This window comes from Lissotriton helveticus, chromosome 3_2 (assembly GCF_964261635.1).
Source record: "Lissotriton helveticus chromosome 3_2, aLisHel1.1, whole genome shotgun sequence".
NCBI classification, from domain to species: Eukaryota; Metazoa; Chordata; class Amphibia; order Caudata; family Salamandridae; genus Lissotriton; species Lissotriton helveticus.
The window spans coordinates 474,354,879-474,373,055 of record NC_136062.1 but is presented as its reverse complement, the minus strand read 5'-3'; the positions used below and the strand labels follow the sequence as shown (position 1 = coordinate 474,373,055).

Here is an 18,177-nt window from a genome sequence, read left to right as displayed (position 1 = left end):
GCAGCGTCACCTGACCCAGTGACGTCTGTGGTGGGTGGGTGCACAGTGTATGGTTACACTGGAGAACAACTAGACTGTGTCTTTGCAGGACACTACACTCCTGTTGGGGGTTAAGAAATTGTCCAGGGACGCTCGCAGTGCACTAAGTACTTTGTATTAGTGGGTGTAATTGGAGTCTGGGACTAATTTATTGGTTGTGTCTGTGGGTTAGAGTGTGTCAGAGTAGAGAGTTACGGTAACTATGGGAAGCGTAGGACAGTTGGCCCTGTTGGTGCATCGGTACTGGATAAAGAGATAGAACTGGTGAATAGGCGCTTATCGAGATCTCCTGTAACCTCCCATCTTTCACAACCTTCAGGCACAATTCCTCCTGTGGATAATAGCGTTGACTTACCTAGAAACACCAGACAGTGCGCCCAGTCATTAACAGATACCCCTTAGTCCCACCATCATAACTATTGCCGGGGGGGGGGGGGGGGGAATGCATTTTTATCTAATAGTTCTGTGGGGGCTGAAAATACTGGTCTCCTTTCAAATTCACCTATTAATCGACCAGTTACTCGTGGGAGGCCAGGAGGGGTGGAGTGTGTTAACCAAGGGCCGGGTGTTAAAAGAAAAGGTCAGCAACCTGGAGGGAAGGCAAAAAGTCCAAGGGCGGATTAACTTCCTAAGAATACATCGGTAACCCAGGGACTGACAAATGAAGATATGAAGTTATTTCTTGAATCCATGCAGAACATGATTAAAGACATCATGGACACGAAGTTAGGCCCAATTATTCAGCTGTTGACCTCGATCGAAAGAAGTATTTTTAAATTTACTAATAGCACCCTAAGGAGGGGGGAGAAAAATCCTTTGACGGCTCCTTTACTTCCGGATGGTTCAAACCCAGGAGCCTTACATACAATCTTTAAGGATAATCCACACCCCACATCCAGTCCGCCGAGTAATAAAGTACACTCCTGACCGGCCTCGCCCCATCTACATTGCATACTGCTATTGGCCCAGGTACAACTTTAGGTTTAGAAGAAAGTTCGGGTGCGCGAACTCAGCAAGAGAGCAATATACATGAGAAGCATAGTTAAAACGTACTAAAGGATGCCTTGAAGAATTTTATGTACAGAGTCAACTCCATACTTGGTGGTATTGGGGAATGTGCCGACTCTCCCTTACGGTATGAGGGAGGATTTTACCCAATTGAAAACTAAGGTACTACATTGGTTAACATGTAATAAGGCACTGGGAACAAGGGCAGAGAGATACATAAATATGGTGCGTAGGGTTAACTGGGTGGGTAGCTCTTGCAAGCTTTTCTATGGTGACTGTGTAATCCTTAATTTTAATCAACCCCACCTTGCAGAAAGGATTTTGTTTTCCACTACTAATAATTGCCAAAAGTCGTCAATGATGGCTCTATCCCTAGGCTTCTTTTACAAACCCTATCCTATGGGGCGTAACATTCTGGCAAACGATCGCAATGGCCCAAATAACATCACTATGCCATTAGACCAGTCTTCAAGGAACCTTGTAATAACCCAGGCTCCAGACATAAAGCATTGGAATAATTCTGAATATGGCTCGCGGGACCCACTCATATCCCTTCCTCCTACTCTTGAGCTAGCTAACTTTAGATGCTTGTGACTGACTTAGCCCTAGGCCTGACCTTAGTATCTTGGAACATTGCGGGCGTAAATTTGAAATTAAATATTAATGTATGGCCGGAATTTTTTAAAAACTCACAAATTATCTGTTTACAGGAAACCTGGCACACTGAACCCTTCCATATTGATGGTTTCCCAATAATTGATACACAAGCAACCTCCTCACGAAAAGGAAGGGCAAAGGTTGGCTTAGCAGTTTACTTTCTGTTACATGCCCGTTAACCTTAAAGAAAGTTTATATCAACTCACCCTATTTCCAAATGTTGTTGTTACAATCTAATGATTCCCAGTGTTTTGTGGTAATTAATTTTTATAACAATGTTTTCGACAACACAAGAGACCAAGTAATCATATCATTAGAGAAGGAGCTCGATATTTTCTTGAACCAAGTTGAGAGCGATTATTGTTTGATTTGGGTTGGAGATTTTAACATCAGGAGATGTGGTGTCGTAGATGGGAAATTATGTGGATACAGGAATAGAGATACACTTTTTTCACATAATGCTTATGGTGAAACAATTAATAGGGCAATGTAAAATACAACCTAGAATTGGTGGTGGACCAGTCGCTATCGGAGGGCATTTTAGAGCTACCAACCTTCGTAGGGCATGGTTAATGCTCAAATATTGATCACATATTAATCTCGGCACATGATCAAAATCAAATAGTGAAAATGGAGGTTAATGGTCCTATCTGTGGGCGGTCTGGGCCAAATTTGGGTTTGGTCCCGAATTCATCAGATGGGTATGTCTGTTATACATGGAACCGCTCGCCCAAATAGTGGTAAACAACAGAGTTTCAGCACCGTTCTTGCTTGGTCAGGGCACCCGTCAGGGCTGCCCGCTGTCCCCCCTTCTTTTCTCACTGACCTTGGAGCCTCTTGCCGCCTGGATACGTTGGGAATCATCTATCAGGGGCATGCGTGGTCCCCCGGATGGGAGGATCGTATATCGTTATATGCAGATGATATTCTGCTTTACCTGACCTCTCCCCGTAAGTCCCTTATTGTGATCTTCGATGTCCTGGCCTCCTTTGGGAAAAAATCTGGAATCTCAATCAACTGGGAGAAATCCTTGTTGTTTGTATTGAGGGGAGATTCCCCTGTCCCTCCGCGAAACTGCCCTATACAGGTCAACACAGAAGGGTTCAAGTATTTGGGAGTCTTTGTCTCTCTGGATCCCTCGGTTAGATATGCCAGAAATCTCCTTCCCCCCCCTGCAGAGGCTTAAGAGTGATATTGCCAACTAGAGGAAGCTTCCTCTTTCATTGTTGGGTTGGGCAGCCTTCTTTAAAATGATGGCTCTGCCTCGTTTTCTCTACGCCTTACAGAATACCTTGGATGTTGTGCCACCTGGTTATTTCCGTGAGATTGAGAGCCTGCAGCGGAGTCTTCTATGGGATGGCAGGCCCGCATCGCTCTGAATAAACTAACACTTACTTGGTATGATGATGGCATCGCCCTCCCGGATATCAAAGGATACTATTGGGCTTCCCAGCTGGCTACGATTAACCACGGCACTTATGGTCGAGTTGATGATCCTGGATATGCCATGGATAAATGGCTTCTTCCCGGGGGTAGGTATAGCAGGGCCTTGTATTCCCGTCCGAAGAAACTGGCATTAACGGGGCCAACGAAACATACAGTTCAGATCTGGCATGACGCCATGGGTTCCCTGGGTTGGAGAGACAAACTGACCATGGCCACTCCGCTGCGGGACTCCGAGAGACTAGGTAAGCTCTGGAGAACAAAAGGTTTCGATAAGTGGGACCTTATAGGAATATCCATGGTCAAGGATATATGGGGGAAGGGGAGGATTAAATCGTTCGAGGAAATGCAGGTGGAATATGAACTAACAAATGCCGAATACTTCCGCTATGTACAGGTCCGACACTCACTTCTCTTAGCACTGCCCGGGTATTTGGAACCCCCAGAGGCTTTGCCTCTGGAGGATAGGATACTGGATGGCCACCTTCCTGAAAGAACGATCTCCTTGATATATAAAAAACTAATCAACCACAAAGCTGATCCCCTTGAGGCGTTAAGGGACAAGTGGGTGCATGATGGGGTAGAGCTAGACGACGAAGATTGGCAGACAGCAGTGTCATCCCCAAGGGAGGTCACCATCCCAGCTCACCTGAGATTGGTTCAGCTTAAGATTCTACATAGGGTCTACATCACGGGACCCCGACTGGTACGTATGGGATTGTCAGATATGGGGCTATGCAAACGACAATGTGGTCTCACAGGTACCTTTATGCATATCATCTGGGAGTGTGCACACATTGCAAGATACACAACATTCTACATAAGGTACTGGGGGTCTCCCTGACACCGGAGGCGAGGAGGTGCCTCCTGAACATATGGGAGCCTACCGACTTAAATACCTCACAGACGCAATGGGCCACTCTGGGCTTCATGCTAGCTAAAACAAATATAGCCCAGTTATAGGGAGCGAAGCAACCTCCCACCCTGGAAGTGTGGGGAAACAAATTAGATTGGTGTATGTTTATGGAGAAAACTAGGTATCTTGCGAGGGGATGCCCTCGAAAATGGTCACTGGTCTGGGGGCCCTGGAATCGTTACAAAGGAGAAATTTGTACACCACCAAGAAATGCTGTTCTTGATGACCCCCCCTTCCAGTGAAGTTCCCTTTCATTTGTAGGTATTGGTTATCCTGTGACTCCCTAATGTATAACCTGCAGCTCTGAAGGAACGTCTGTAATGTGTTTTTTTTGCTGATGTTTTCTTTAATATAAATAATAATTAAAATAAGAGAAAATGGAGGTTAAAAAGAGCTGTTTAAGTGACCACCATCCATTATTTTTAACTGTTAGATTACATGAAATACCCCAGGCATGACCACGCCTAGCACTGACCATATTAACACAGGGAGAAAACAGCATTTCGATAAAATGATCTGGTATAAATCTAAATGTATTCGTGGAGAGCTTGCTGATTGATTGAAATAATGATATAGAAATATGTAATAAGGGGGATTCAACCAATAAACAGATCATTAGGGCTTTCTGTAACATTACTTTTGTAATTTCCCAGGGATAAAAAAAAGAACAATAAGAAAAGGAAGAATATAGTTGGCTGGTTTGACTCGGAATGTACGGAAGCCAACCAGCAATTAAGAAATGCTCTGAAAATCAAACCTACAGATAGAGAACAGGTCAAAAACCGTAGGATGGTATATAAACAGACCACAGTTAATATAAAGAGGGAGATCCAAAATGAGGCATGCGAAAAACGTACACAGGCCGCAGATACAAGGGACTCATCTCTTTTTTGGAAAACGATAAATCACCCATACTTTAAAGATAGTGGTGCTGTAAAAATTGAAAGTTTGGTACAGCCTCAAGATTGGATAAGTCACTTTACAAAGGTTTTTAATTCAGACAATAAATAGTGATCCCAATGGTACTTCCGAATTAACAGATAAAAATGAGAAATTTATAAGTATTGATTTGACACCCCAAATATGGATCCTATTACTCTTGAGGAAGTTACCTTGGACCTGGAAAAAATTACAAACAGAAAAGCACACGGTGTCGATGGGGACCCCATACATATTTTCAAATCCAAATTACGTTTTTGAGCCCCTACACTACAAAAAATATTTAATACTATTGCTGAGGGCTTGATACCGAGAACTTGGACTGAAAGTATTATCGTCCCGATATTTAAGAAGGGTAACAGAAGTGACGCTAAATGTTATCGCCCGATCTCTCTCCTCGATACAACTTCCAAATTGATGTGCAGGATATTGTTATAAAGGCTGGAATTGTGGGTAGGGGAACAAAATATTCTTACTGAAACACAATATGGCTTTGGTAGGGAAATAGGGACAATAGAACAATGTATTAATTTGCAAGTATTGATTGGTAAATACACGATTGCAAAAAAGGGCCACTTACATCTTTGCTTTCTTGACCTCACCAGTGCTTCTGATTTGGTAAATCATTCCAAGCTGTGGAAAACATTGATTCATACGGGCGCACCAAATGACGTTGTATATCGCTAACAAATGTATAGTTGCTTGAGCACCAGAGTTCGCTATGGGTTAGTTGGAGAGTGTATAACAAGTTTTAGGGTAACACAGGGTTTTAGACCCTCTTCTTTTTTTATTGTATATAAACTGGGTTGACGAGGAGTTACACAAATTAAATGCCAACACACCAAATGCTGGTAAACGTTCTGTTCCAATCCTACTTTATGCAGATGACGCAGTTCTTTTATCAAGAACTGCGACTGGGCTGCAGCTCCTCATAGAAAAATGTTCAGATTTTATGTCTGAAAAAGATTTGGTGCTAAATTTGAAAAAAACAGTCACAATGGCGTGTGGGCAAGGAAGAGCAGAAACAAAGGTTCATCGTGTAAATAATGCCCCTATTGAAGTAACACATTCATTTGTATTCCTAGGTCTAGTTTTTACAGTAAGTGGATGCTGGAGAGCCCACATTAAACATTGTAAACAGAAATTTGTTAGGATGATCAAAGCATTTTTTAGATTTTCCAAAAAGATGGGCAATAAACCAATCAGAGAAATTATGACACTATACAAATGTAAGTGTATTAGTAGTACCCGTTAGGGTGCAGCATTATGGGGGTGGCAAATTGCACAAGCCTTCAAACACAAGAAAACACTTTTTTGCAAAGGTTTTTAGCAGTACCTAACTCAACCCCTACTTATAGCGTCCACAGAGAATTAGGGGCTCCATATATTTGTGATTTTATGAGTACTATAAGCTTAAACACTTGGTATAGGATATTGAGTAAAGAGGGCACAGAGTTCAAACAGGATGTTATTAAAGACTCCTTTGCACTAGACTACAGGAAGAAAATACCATGGTTGGTATATATTAAAAATCTTTTAAATGAATGTACGGTAAACATTGATCTGGAAAACCCCTCCCAAATACATGAATATGATTAAAAAAAAAAGCTGAAGACTAATTTGATTGACTCACGTACATGGTTGAGGGAAGTTGATGCTAATATGAAACCCCTGACAAAGGAGTATTATGATGGAACCTTTGGGACAGGGGTATAACATTATTTATTACAGGTCACAAACATAACAAATAGATTCTACCTTACAGGATTACGCATGGGATTGGTCCATTTTTTAATAGCTTTTCAAAAAATGGGTAAGAGGAATCGAAATTTGCCAAAGTTTCCATGTGACGGTACATATTTTGTGATTTTTATAGAAGAATAAGGTAAGAATATTTACGCCCACTGTTCCGTAGTGAGAGGCTATTTTTATATAAACCTGATTCGAATATATATGTGGCCTAGCAAATCTAAAACTTTGTAATGCAGTGGTGGTTTTTATCCAGAAGGCAATTAAAATAAGACATAGCAATTCCCATTTGGAGGTCCTTTTACATGAGGAATTTGGGTCGCAAAATGATGTATAAGGGCTTATGGAAATATTGCCGATAGTTTGATCAAATGTTTTTAGACTGACATTGTGTGAGAAAATATTAGTAATCCGGCCACAAAATGATGTTGTCCTAAGAACATATTCTGTGTTTCTGTCTCTACACTTTTTATTTCTGTACGGTATTTTTAGAAATAAGAAATATTGATGGAAAATTTTAACCGTGTATTTTATTTAGGATCGTATTTTTTAAGATAATATAATCATGAATGGAGTTAAATCCCTGTCTGAATGGTGGTTTTTGCACAACAGCACTTTACATCTCTTGTGCCTATTGATCCCTGGGATTGCTAATAATTGTTTAGTCAGCTTCAATATAGTCTCCTGTATATATTGTAAAGAGAAGAAACCCCTCTGTTATAGTCCTGTACTAAAATTAGAAAACTGTATATAATATGTAAGGGGCATGGGCTGTTGATGGTACTTGTGGGTTTCTTGATTAGATTTGTCATTTTTAAATGAATTTTATGGATTTGTGATGTGCTTATGATCTTAGTATGCTTTTATGGTTTTTGTTTTTAAACCGAATAGATCTTTGAAATTTGAATTTGAACAAGGTAAGTGCACTCTATTACCATCAATGTGCTGCCACCAGAGTAGCCACAAACGTGTGCCTGCCCAGGGGGCAGTGTTACTCAAACACAGAGCAGCTGCTTGAATTACCTGCTCCATCTTTCACTCTGCAGATAGGACCTGCTTGCACTTAAAGGGGTGGGAGGCAGAGATCCCCCAGCAGGTGGGTAAATTGAGTGATTGAGTGACTGCACTCACTAGCATGTGAATGTCTGAGGGGCCCATGGGACCTCCCTTTACCACCACCAGAGGGTTCACAGATGAGTAAACCCAGGAGTGAGGGAAAACAGAGAGGCAAAATGTTCCAATAACTGGTGACAGTCCCTCTACTGTTCTTGGGTCAAGTAGTGGATAGAGCTGCCCTTAGGGGTGCAATGACTGTGCACCACCTATTTGTGGCGCATAGTAAGTACACCCGAGACAGACTCTGTGCTCTTTGCCCGCATCCATAATTTAACACAGGTGCAGAGTCAAACTGTTTCCCACATTTATATGGGGGCAATCCCCTGTCAAATGAGTGGACACCCTCGTAAGATTAGAATTACAGGAGGGGCACACAAAAGCCTGTGGCCGTTTCGGTAATACATCAGTGCCCCGATGGTGCAGAAAAAAGGTGCACAAGACTGTTGTGCCCCCGTGGGCACTACCTGTAATGCGATCCCTAGTGTCTGAAAATGTCACATACATGGAGTACAAGGGGAGGTGCTCCATGTCTATGTCCTTGTTGACTTGGTACTGTTAGAGGCTGAGAGCCAGCAACAAATCTAAGATTTTCTCTACAGTATTTAGTAAGACACTTATACTTTATGTGACCCTCTTTTGATGTGCGATATCAACAAAATTAACTCGTACACAATGTGATTTTACATTCTCAAAAGTTCGCTTGGGCATAAAGAAAACATATAGATACAATGAAGAAAAGAAAATGGGGACTGTACTGAATGCAAATTGAGAAACATTAGCCAAAAAAGACAAAAGTCAGACCGACAAGGCATCTGAACTATTTCATTTCAAGGCTTGCAATCTTAACACCAGAATATATACTTAGGCCCTTAAATTTGTAAAGTTATATCATGACATTGAGTGATTTTTGGTAGTTCTTTCACGTTTAATTTTAACTGATTGTTTAATAAACTCAGTTTCCACCACTAAACCTGTCAAATCTGTTTTCTTTTGTTATCATTCTTTCCCCACTTTATCCTGGATTCCACTGTGCACGTTCATGCCTTTCTCCTCTATGTCAAGCACTTTGTGGCATTTCTTCCATTTCTCTCTACTCTTTCCCCTTGATCTTACCACCATAATGCAAGGTCTGCTACATCAGGTCTTAACTTACATTTTATTTGTTTCCTATTGGTATCAGCCTTGCCTTTGCCACTTAGGGCGGTACAAAAGCAGTGACAATTATGATGAGTTATCCATTAAGGTCTTATTTTGAATGTACTCGTTTCTTTATTGGTTTATGAAACCAGACACAGATTGTATTGTCCTGATGATGATCCCACATATGTATTGGAGCCAAACGTCGTGGGCTTGATCCCGCTGACCCACATGTTTATGCGAAATTGAGACTTGGGTGCAGTAGTCTTGTTTTTGACAAAAGTGTGACTTTGATCATATTCAATTATTATTGTCATAAAACTGTCTTTGCCTGTGTGTTCTTGCATTACCTGTATATGTGTGCTGGGTAGGGGTCCCTACCCCTATTACTCAATTACATTTTTATACAATAATAAACTATATTTTTATTGATTGGATATTTTCTGGGTATCACTATTTTTGCACCCAGAGCATTCGTTATCCCTATTTAGCATCCAGGGACCCTTGTTCCTTTCAACAAAAACGTGATCAGCAAAAAAATGTAGGCGTAAGGCAAGAGTAGGTTGAGGGAAGGCCACGCTAGGGCTCATAGGTCTAATACCATCTGCAGCCACCGGTTAATTTCTTCTACCTATATTCAGGGTGGACTTTAGTGACATATAAATGCCAATGACATACAATATTGTTTGTTCTACTTCTGATCATTATTGGCATTCATGCTTTGTAAAATTAACTGAAAAACACAAAAAACATGCTTCTTTCTAAAATATGTTCATGAATAGGATAAGACATTAAACGCTCCTGACTGATAGATGAAATCTTTCACCTACCATAGTATAAAATACACACTGGTGTTTCTAAAACTTACATAATGTATTGCCAACGTTTGAAAACTCTATTGATTCTAATAGGAGTACAAGCAGCTTCAGACCACAACCAAAAGCATACACGCATCTCACATGACGTTTTTTTATTAAACTTAGATTAGCCTGATGGTATGTGCCGACATACCCAATCTCAGTATGTGCCTCAGGGTCCAATTAACTCACACATGCTTTTCATTATCTACATGAAATATTTATTAGGTTTAATCGAGGGGTTTGACATGACCTATTATAACTACACAGATGACATAAAAATAATCCTCAAATTGGAAAGCCCAAAAGAAATTGACATATCAAAACTTTTCGATTGCCACCGGGCTGTAGACCAGCCTCAATTTGAATCCCTCCAAAACTGGTTTACGGGCCTGTGGCGACTGGAAAACCTATTATCCTGTCTGTACCTGGCCTGATGCTCTTCGACCAACTCCTAAAATATCCTAAAGAGGTCAAAAAAATCTACCATGAACTCTAAACTGTATATTAATCCACAATTAAAAAGGTAGCCAAATCAAACTTTCTCGCAATAAAAACATTGCAATGCATCTTCCTGCACCTAGGATTCCAATACAGTTCAAGCTATCATCTCTCTTGTCTCATTAAAACTGACACTAATAGTCTGTATCATGGTCAACTTTGTCAACTATGAGAAGACTACTAAGAATTCAGAATGCTGTAGCTAGACTTCTTCGACATTTAAAGCCAGAAGACCACATCTACCCTGATTTGAGAGTGCTGCACTAGATACCGGTGGTAAGAAGACCCCCCTTCAAGCTGTTTGTATCACAAACAAAAATATATATGGCAAAAGACCACCCTTCACCAGGAAAAAAAAATCAACACATACAACAATGGAACCTGTGCTCAAGAATTGCTCCGCACCTCATAATTTCTTAATACAAAAAAACATGGGTTGAACATCTTTCTCTGTTCAAGCAGCCACACTATGCAATTACTTACTCATATACACAAGATCCACAGACAACCATCTCCAATACAGATGGCTCTTCCCCACATGATGACTAAATTGACACTTCAAAATAATATCAGAACAGTATACTCAGACCTGACAAACTATACTTCCCACAGTAAAGGAAAAGAGCTGTCGTTATGCAAGCACATTTCATTGTACTTTAAACTAGGCTTCCTATTATAAGTAGACACATTTAGATAAGGGGAAAACTATATATTGCAACCCTAGATACATTTGTATATCAGACCAAATCAAAATTACTTCTGTGTACATTAGGTGCATATATAGAGGGTTACATCTGCTACTAATAACTCCAAAAAGTGGCATGTGTATTCTTATGTATTATACAAGTTAATTACACTGATTTGAAACCACACTGCAGACCATGTAAATACTGCAAATTCAATGTACAAATGGGTATTTCTATTGAGGGGTTTAATTCGTTTTACTAAACTCTTCTGAGGTGGTACTTCTTTGAAGTTTTATGCACCTTGGAAGTTGGGCGGACAAGGCGTAGGGACTCTCTTCTTGCTTAGGGCTCTCACCGGAGTATGAATAAGCTTCATGTAGTGCAAAAACTGTACAAGGACTGAATCATTAGAGACAAATCCTCTCACTTCAGTGCACTTGTGAATTCTGCAAAGAACAGACCAAAGTGCCTGTTCAAGGTTCCAGCACAAACTACAAAACCCTCCACCACTTCAGCTCTTGAGGCAACAGCGGACCGCTGCAACAACTTTGTGGATTCCTTTGATAGAAAAGTCAGAGACATCCATATCTCTCTACACACCAGTGAACCTCCAAAAACTGAGATTCTACTGTACCAGGCACTTCATTCCTGTTCTTCTTTCTTCCCAATTTCCGAAAGAGACCTACAGTGAACAATTTCCAAAGTTACACCCTCTAAACTACCTTCAGGATGCCATTCCAGGGTATATCAGAAAATCTCTTGCCACACACCTACTGCCCCTATGGACCAACATGGTCAACTTCTCCATTCAATAGGGCTTATTACCAGAACGACTTTAAGTGGGTTAAGTCTCTCCTCTCTTGAAAAAACAACCTCTCGACCCAAAGAACATGAACAACTACCGCCCACACTTCCATTTTTAGGCAAAGTCTTTGAAAGTTGTGTTGCTTCCCAGTTCACTTCACATATTTGAAAAAACAACCTCCTAGACTCTCTTCAACCAGGTTGCTGCCAGGGCCACAGCACAGAAACTGTGACTCTACAAATAGTTAACAACTTCCTTAGAATCCTCGACTGGTGTAACTGCTGCTTCCTGGACTTGTCCGCTGCATTCGACACTGCCAAACACCTGGACCTCGTTTGCACTCTTGAGCAACACATGGGCTGTGGAGGCACAGTCCTTAATTGGTTCTGCTCTTACATAACCAACCACTACCAAATTGTAAAGATGGGCAATGCGTTCTCGAGATCAGTCAATGTACATCATGGGGTCCCTCAAGGCTCATTCCTCTCCCCAACCCTCTTTAACCTGTACATAGAACCATGATGTGTGATTCTCAAAAACGCTGGGATTCTCTTCCACCTCTACGCTGACGACACTCAAATATACATGAAAATCTCTTCCTATGGAAACTTTGCCCTCCTTTCAATCACTCTCCTAAAGATTCAAAACTAGATGTCTAACCATCATCTAAAACTCAACCCAACTAAAACAGAAATTATTTTGCTCTCACCTCTTAAAGCAAAAACCCACTACAGGAATGCATGGCCAACCTTCCCATCCTGGATGGATAACCTGCCATTGTCCAGAGTGCTAGATCCTTGGGTATCACCCTTGACAATGATCTAAATCTCCGCAGCCACATCACAGCCATGGCCAGCAGCACACAACATCAAACAATGATAAACTGACTGCTTAATGTGTTTAAACAAATGGTGGAAAAATGCACCTTCCAAAGTATAGTTTTTATATATTCTTTATTCAAGTACTGTAATATTTGTAAGATCACTACACTGTCATCAATAAAAAGTTATATATAAAAAAAAGTACAAATCAACTTAGGCAGATGTGAGCGCCAGACAACTGATCCCGGACCAAGACCTCAAAACAGTGGTGCAGTCCCTCCTCCTATCCAGATTATATTACGGAATTGCCCTTCTCTAAGGCATACCCAAATTACATCTAGGGAGGCCCAATGAGAGCACCTCTACAAACAGCAGTGTGCTATGTGTTAGGTCTCAAGAAATGTGACCACATTTCCCGGCCTTGCTGACCCTCCAATGGCTTCCCATCGAAGTTTGGGCCTAATTCAAAACCGCCTGCATAATACCACAGAGCGCTGCACTCCTCTTCGCACTCCTATGTAAGGTGATAACCTCAAAATCTCTGGAGCAAATAGAGGCCCCCAGAAATGTCCAGTCCCTGTTCCTGGAACCCCCCAATCTTTAGTTGAGAACAGTTCACGAGCCAGTCATTCTCTTGTAATACCACAAGAATCTGGAACTCCTAACCTTACCTCCCCTCCTTTGCCTAACAATCTGCATAGCCACTTTCAAAATAGGACCTCAAGCTCCTCCTATGTGACAGACACCTGGGTTAATCACACTGAGCTATAACTAAGTACTCTATCCAGGAAGCAAACTACCTTCATGGTGTGTCCCCACCATCCTAATCAATGCTTGAACCATGTACGTCCCTATCCAACGGCTGCTTTTATCCTGGTCGCAGCTACCGATACAATGTCTGAACACAATTATTGCAATTGTAACTTGCTGTACCCTTGCATCATGCAACTGTTCTGAAGCGCTCTGATGCCTTTGGGCCATGTCCGCGCTATATAAAATTGCAAAAATAAATAAACACAGTAGGTTTAAAGACGCTCCAAACACTCCAGGGCTTACTGATCCACTGGCGTTGGTGCAGACGCAGAAGTATCCCATGTCCTAATGCAGCGTTTATTAATACAGTCTTTGATAAACACCTTCGGATGTGCAACTGCGAGAAATTCTGAGAACATTTGATCTTGCATTCCTGTGACTTGTTTAGGTAGAGCCCCGATCTTTCCTAACTAATTACCGAAGTACATTTTCCGTTGCCTTGAAAAAACAATACACAAAGGTTCTTTTATTTTGGGTGCATCTGTAGAGCACTTTGACTTGCACCTTAATTTTTTGGGGACACTACTTCTGTTAGTCATCAAACAGAGACGCGCTGGTGTTAGTTACACCGGAACACATCCTATGATCTTCAGAGGTATTCTTAGGTGACAGGTTTCCTTGGATAAGCAGGTTAAGTGTCTATGGACCTGGAGCAGACCTCAGATGCTCTCTCCCTGCCTCAGGCCTGGCACGGCTCGCCCCGCCTGGCACTCACTGACTCACAGACGGGTACCTGGCACCCTCTCATCCCACTAGGGTCAGAGCAGGCCGGGCACGCCCTGTTCCAGGTGGGAACATTGTGTTCCTGCGGCACAAAGGGTGGAGGTGCCCCGGCGGCACCTTCCCAAGAAAGTCCTGGCAAGCTAAGCGCATCACATCAGGGACGGTCTGCAGGGATGCGGCTGGGGGTAAAGCATCCTAGGTGAAGCCCCCCAGAGTGACCACATCATGGTCTAAAGTCTCAGGGTATGCACTGGCTCTGTTCAAAGGAACTCTGTCCTGGATCACGGCCCGTCATCCCACACATGTAGGAACGGAACCAACGTATGGCCAGTGGCCCTAAATGACCCGTTCACCACCACACTCATCCAGGGTGTGACACGCAGAATTGAAAATCGAGGAACGTCCTGGATGCAAGGCTATAAGCACCAGGAAGGTAAGTACTGGCTGACCTCGATTGAACCATCAAGGTATAAGGCGTTGTCTACCAAAAGCCGAGGCCTAGAATCATGGGGTGATAGGGCCCCCTAAAAAGAGGTAACTGGAGTCTGCAGTGAAGGCAGACCCAGTGGATTCCTTGCACCCACCCTTTCTCTTTTTGCTAAATAGCAGTAACCCCTACGCCCCTTCGCCGTCTAAATACCGATGAGGAAAAGTAAGTACCGGTCCCCAAAAAGAGTGCCTGTGGCCCCCACCGGCTCAAGTTAAGTACTTATTTTCTCAATCTCAGGGCATGTTTCCTAACTCCCTACCTCCAGTATGTCATGGCAGGTAAACCCAAGGCCCCCACCTGCAGGATTCCACATACGGGTGCACCTGCTGACCCCCACTTCTAGTACTTTTCTCACGTACCCTCACTCCCACCACATCCAGTACTTTACTCAGCCACTCCCACTCCCTCCACCTCATGTACTTTACTCAGACACCCCCACTTCGCCCACCTCCTGTACTTTACTCAGACATCCCCACTTTCTTCACTTCCTGTACTTTACTCAGACACCCCCACCTCCTGTACTTTACTCAGACACTCCAACTCACATCCATATCCTGTACTTTACTCAGACACCCCCACTTACCCCACCTCCAGTTCTTTACTCAGACATCCCCCCTTTCCCCACTTCCTGTACTTTACTCAGACACCCCCACCTCCTGTACTTTACACAGACACCCCCACCTGCTGTACTTTACTCAGACACCCCAACTCCCATCCACATCCGGTACTTTACTCAGACACCCCCACTTCCCCCACCTCTAGTATTCCACTGCAGATATATTCCCTACCACCCACCTACAGGTTTCTCCACCTGGGCACAAAGAGCTAACCTCACCTGTAGTTCGATGCCCCCTACACCCACCTCCAGAGTGCCACCCTGGGTCGGTGCAGCCCCTGCAGTATGTGCCATTTTATGCTATTTGTAAGGCATGGACATCAAGGGGGGGAGGGTTTCCAGACGCGAGGTGGAGGTATCCTTTCGGGGGCGGGGGGGTGAGATTGTTGGAACTGTCTAGATGGGGGTATTTTTAAGTGGGGAGGTATGCGAACAAGAGGAAGGGAGTAACTATGGTGATGGGTTGGATTTGGTGGTGGAGAAGTGTGGCTCAATGGTTAGAGCGGCAGACCCTGATGAAGAGGTCCAGCCCGGGACCAGAGTTCAATTCCCCGCCTCAGCGGGTCTTGAGCTCAAAAATTCCACTGACCTGATAATTCTCGCCTCGGTGCCTATTCTAATCATGAGTCCCACTCTGCAACTCTGGGCAATAGCTTGCTTAATCTCAACAACGGCCCCCACAATGCTAAGGATGCCTGGCCTCCACCTTGGGGGTGCCCAGGAATGGACACCTCACAGGGAAAGCCAGGATGGGTTCCACAGCGGTATTCGTACAAGCGCCTTGAGGCCCTTGCGGGTGAGTAGTGCGCTATACAAGTATCAATTTACATTTTTACTGATGGCTGCATCCTGATGGAGGGTAATCATGATCGGGGGCTGTTCTGACGGGTGTTTATTTATTTATTTATCTAATGCATGTTTATAAAGCGCGGACTTTACCCGAAGGTGTCAGAGCGCTGTACAATAGAATCAGTTACATTACATGAGAGAAATGTTACAAAATAGAACGTTACAAAAATAAACAGGAGACTAGAAGAGGTAGGGTGAAACCATAGAAGGCAAGAGCACAAAATCAAACACAGCAAGCAAGGGTGAGGAATGTACAAGAAAATATTACAAATTTACAATGATGAACGAACTTCCTAGAGGGGTCTGAGAATGAAGGTATTAGTTCTGAAAGTGTCTTTGGAAGTGAAGATATTTGAGGTCGGCTTTGAAGATCTGGGTAGAGGTGGTGGCACGGAGCAATGGAGGAAGCGAGTTCCTGATTCTCACCGCATTACCTGAGAACGATTGCGCCATCAATATTTCCCTTTTGAGGGAGAGGGGCTCAAGCAGAAGCATTTCCGCATTCCGAAAAAGGTCTCGAGCCTCCAGACATTTTCAGTTTATTTGCCTGGTAACGAGGGGAGGAAGTGTGCACGGCTTTGTGGGTGATGCACGCAGTTTTATAAACAGATCCTGCCTCGATGGGAAGCCATCGAAGAGAAGACAGGATAGGAGTGATGTGGTCACTACGTTTGGACCCTGAAATGAAGCGAGCTGCTGAATGGTGGACGGGTTTGAGGGGGGAGAGGTGAGATTTGGTGTACCTTATTTGTATGGAGCGCATATCATGAGGATGGGAAGGGGTTGGTGGGGGGGGGGGTATCCTGACCGAGTGGGGGTATCCTGACAAAGTGGGGGTATTCTGACAAGGAGGGGGTATCCTGACAGGGGGGGGGTATCCTGACGAAGTGAAGGGGCATCATGACAGAGTGGGGGGTATCCTAACGAAGTGGAGGGGCATCATGACAGAGTGGGGGGTATCCTAACGAAGTGGAGGGGCATCATGACAGAGTGGGGGGTATCATGACAGAGTGGGGGTATCATGACAGAGTGGGGGTATCTGACGGGGTGGGGGGTATCCAGATGGGGCGGGAGGGGGGGTATCATGACAGAGTGGGGGGTGTCATGACAGAGTGGGGGTATCTGATGGGGTGGGGGGTATCCTGATGAGGCGGAGGGGGTGGGGGGTATCTGCCATGCTTCTACTGGAAGCTCCAGCAGTGCATTTCTCAGGTGTAAACCTCGGACCCCACCTCCCCTACACCCCCCACCACTCCTCCACCCTCCCCCCAGGCCTCCCACCTGACCCCGCCCCACTCACCTCCAGCGGTTCAGGCCCAGGGCGGAGGAGGCTGCGAACCAGGGGTCCAGGATGTAGAGGCAGCGGACGGGGCCGGCCCCGCCGAGCGCAGCCTGCAGGGCCGGGTTGTCGTGCAGCCGCAGCCCCTTCCGGAACCAGTGCAGCGCCGAGCCGGCGGGGGCACCGTGAGAGGGCATCGGCTCGGAGAGCGAGGGGTGTGGAGGAACGGGAAGAAGGGGGGGTCGCACCGCCGCCTCACGGAGAACGGGCTGCGCCACACGCTCCTCGCGCCCGCGGCTCCCTCGCGCCCTGGCAACGGACGCTGTCCTCGCGCCGTCCTACTGGCTGTCCTCGCGCCGTTCTACTGGCTGTCCTCGCGCCGTTCTACTGGCTGTCCTCGCGCCGTTCAGATAACTGTCACTGTCCTCGCGCAGTCACAACACTCCCCGTCTGAATCTCCGCACACAGGTGTCAAACTCTGACTCCGCCCCACCACAGCGCCCCTCCCAGCTGTCAAACGACCCCTACTCTCATTGGCCAAAGTTGCCACCGCCAGGTGAGCGTTCAGGAAAAGCCATAGGCTGTCAGAACCGCGGACGTTGATTGGCCTCCCTGAGTCCTGCCTCCACGGTCACGTTTCTTCCATGTGTTGGTTGTTATGCTCTGCGAGGAGCTGGCTGCCCACGCTTAGACGTCAGCGTGACAGCTCGGTCGCCATGGTGACGAGCACGCT

The 18,177-nt window shown here is 44.4% G+C and overlaps 1 protein-coding gene across 1 annotated transcript in view; it reads right to left on the bottom strand.

The window, feature by feature from the left end:
• Positions 1 to 17,892, bottom strand: part of CRY2 (cryptochrome circadian regulator 2) — a 305,570-nt gene extending 287,678 nt beyond the window's left edge. Inside the window, exon 1 of the mRNA XM_078684383.1 lies at positions 17,466 to 17,892. Coding sequence (XP_078540509.1) covers positions 17,466 to 17,641 — 176 coding nt within the window. The 5' untranslated portion in view covers positions 17,642 to 17,892. The remainder of the gene's footprint in view (positions 1 to 17,465) is intronic.
• Between the last annotated feature and the right edge of the window lie 285 nt (positions 17,893 to 18,177).